Source organism: Engraulis encrasicolus, chromosome 18 (assembly GCF_034702125.1).
Source record: "Engraulis encrasicolus isolate BLACKSEA-1 chromosome 18, IST_EnEncr_1.0, whole genome shotgun sequence".
NCBI classification, from domain to species: Eukaryota; Metazoa; Chordata; class Actinopteri; order Clupeiformes; family Engraulidae; genus Engraulis; species Engraulis encrasicolus.
Genome location: NC_085874.1, coordinates 48987827 through 48990326, shown reverse-complemented (window position 1 = coordinate 48990326; position 2500 = coordinate 48987827). Strand labels below are relative to the sequence as shown.

The window sequence follows — 2500 nt, the reverse complement described above, 5'->3', positions numbered from 1 at the left end:
GGATCCAGGACACATTAGGTACAGTGCACACACACTCAAATACAGACAGATAGATTGACAGACAGTCAGATAGACAGACAGTCAAAGACAGGAAAGTATGTGTCCATACAGGGATACATTGTAAATACATGGCCTACTGCAAGTCCAATGGCAGCTAGACACATAGCTAGGCAAACAGGCAGATAGATAGACAGAGAGACAGAGAGACAGAGAGACAGATAGATAGATAGATAGATAGATAGATAGATAGATAGATAGATAGATAGATAGATAGATAGATAGATAGATAGATAGATAGATAGATAGATAGATAGATAGATCGATAGATAGATAGATAGATAGATAGATAGATAGATAGATAGATAGATAGATAGGCAAACAGACAGACAGACAGACAGGCAACTAGATAGATAGATAGATAGATAGATAGATAGATAGATAGATAGATAGATAGATAGATAGATAGATAGATAGATAGATAGATAGATAGATAGATAGATAGATAGATAGTAAAAGAGTCGGACAGACATACTGTACATACACACACACACACACACACACACACACACACACACACACACACACACACACACACACACACACACACACACACACACACACACACACTATACACACACTATACACACACAGCAAACAGAGGAGAGCAGTCGGTGGGTTTCCATTGGCCTTACCTGTCACAGCGTGGTCCGGTGTATCCAGGCTGACACTGGTCACACACTAACTCCCCGTCGCGGCCCAGGTGACACGTCGGACTGAAGCTGCGTTGTTTTTGAGCCACGCACACGTTCACACACACCACGTACGCGTACACACACACACACACGGTAAAGAAACACGGAGAGAAACGCGTTAGCACAGCCATTATATCCCTGGAGCTGCGTCTCTCTCGCTCAACACATCATCTCTAAAATGACACACACAAGGCCCCGGCGAGCAGAGAAAGGGGGAGAGAGAGAGGGAGGGTAACGAGGGGTGTGATGGGGTGGGATGGGGTGGAGAGAGCAAAAGAGAGAGAGGGATAGAAGGAGAGAGAGAGAGAGAGAGAGGGCGGGGGGTAGGAATGGAGAGAGAGGGAGGAATGGAGAGAGAGAGAGAGAGAGAGAGAGAGAGAGAGAGAGAGAGAGAGAGAGAGAGAGAGAGAGAGAGAGAGAGAGAGAGAGAAAAGGGGCAATGAGAGGTAGCCAATGAGAGTTCTCGCCCGGCCCAAAGATAGAGCACCTCAGCGGGAACAGAAAGAGGAGACGGGGTGGAGGGGCACAGTGGAGGAGGGGGGGGGGCACACAGTGGAGGGGGGGGGGGGGGGGGGGGGGGTGGGCACACAGTGGAGGGGGGGGTGGCTGAGAGTGTAGGGGAGGGGGGGGGCACAGTGGAGGGGGGGGGGGCACAGAGGAGGGGGGGGGCACAGTGGAGGGGGGGGGTAACAGTGGAGGGGAGGGGGTGGTATTTGGGGTGGTATGTGGGGTGGTGCTTGTGTGCTTGTGTGTTAGATGCCTGGACAGAGAGGGCTTGAATGGAATGGTCACTGGTTTGGGGTAGGAGGTGAGGCGGGGGGCGGGGGGGTCACTGGTTTGGGGTAGGAGGTGAGGGGTGGGGGCAAGGGGCGGGGGGCGGCAGCCGGGGGGGGGGGGGGGGGTGGTTGGCTTGGTGCGGGAATAAGGGGACGGGGTTGTAGAGTGACGATTCAAAAATAAGGGGCGAGAGTTGGGGTTTGTATGTGTGTGTGTGTGTGTGTGAGTGTGTTTGTGTGTGTGTGTGGGGGGGGGGTCCTAGTTACAAAACTGATGTGTGTGTCGTGTCGAGGGGGTCTGTTTATTAAGGGTGGTTTCTTAGGTGCTGGTTACACGTATGAAGATATTTTTAAAAGCAGATATTTTTTTATCCGGACACATACAGTATAAGCACGGCATGTGGGTTCATCTTTTTATTATTGTGACAGAAGTGACGTCTAAAACCCATGGAAATAATAAGAGTCCAAAACCGATGTGTTTTCATGAATATCCATATACATGTACACAGCTTCTTAAGTGAAGGTAAAACTTGTGAATGGGCAGTATGAATTCTGGAAAAAAAGTGCTAAAAACATTACACAGTGCACCTTTAATGAATAGGTGAGAAATTGATGGGGTGGGGGGTGGTAAAACAGGGTTAAGTGGAGGTGGTGGTGTGGGCTGTTCCTTCTCCTGACCGCACTGTAATGGAATGAATGAGTGGCTCTGGCTATTTACAATGACACTGGATACAGCCATGGGTGAGGGGAGGGGGAGGGAGGGGAGGGGGGGATTACGGGAGAGTGTGTGTGTGTGTGTGTGAACGTGTGTGCACTGGATGGCATGGTGTGTGTGTGTGTGTGTGTGTGTGTGTGTGTGTGTGTGTGTGTGTGTGTGTGTGTGTGTGTGTGTGTGTGTGTGTGTGTGTGTGTGTGTGTGTGTGTGTGTGTGTGTGTACTGTATGTGAATGCCTGCACGCGTGTGGTGTGTAG

General features: G+C 50.2%; 1 protein-coding gene across 1 annotated transcript in view; it reads right to left on the bottom strand.

The window, feature by feature from the left end:
- lama2 (laminin, alpha 2) overlaps positions 1 to 2500 on the bottom strand; it is a 441866-nt gene that overhangs the window by 194030 nt on the left and 245336 nt on the right. Inside the window, exon 18 of the mRNA XM_063223771.1 lies at positions 693 to 779. Coding sequence (XP_063079841.1) covers positions 693 to 779 — 87 coding nt within the window. The remainder of the gene's footprint in view (positions 1 to 692; positions 780 to 2500) is intronic.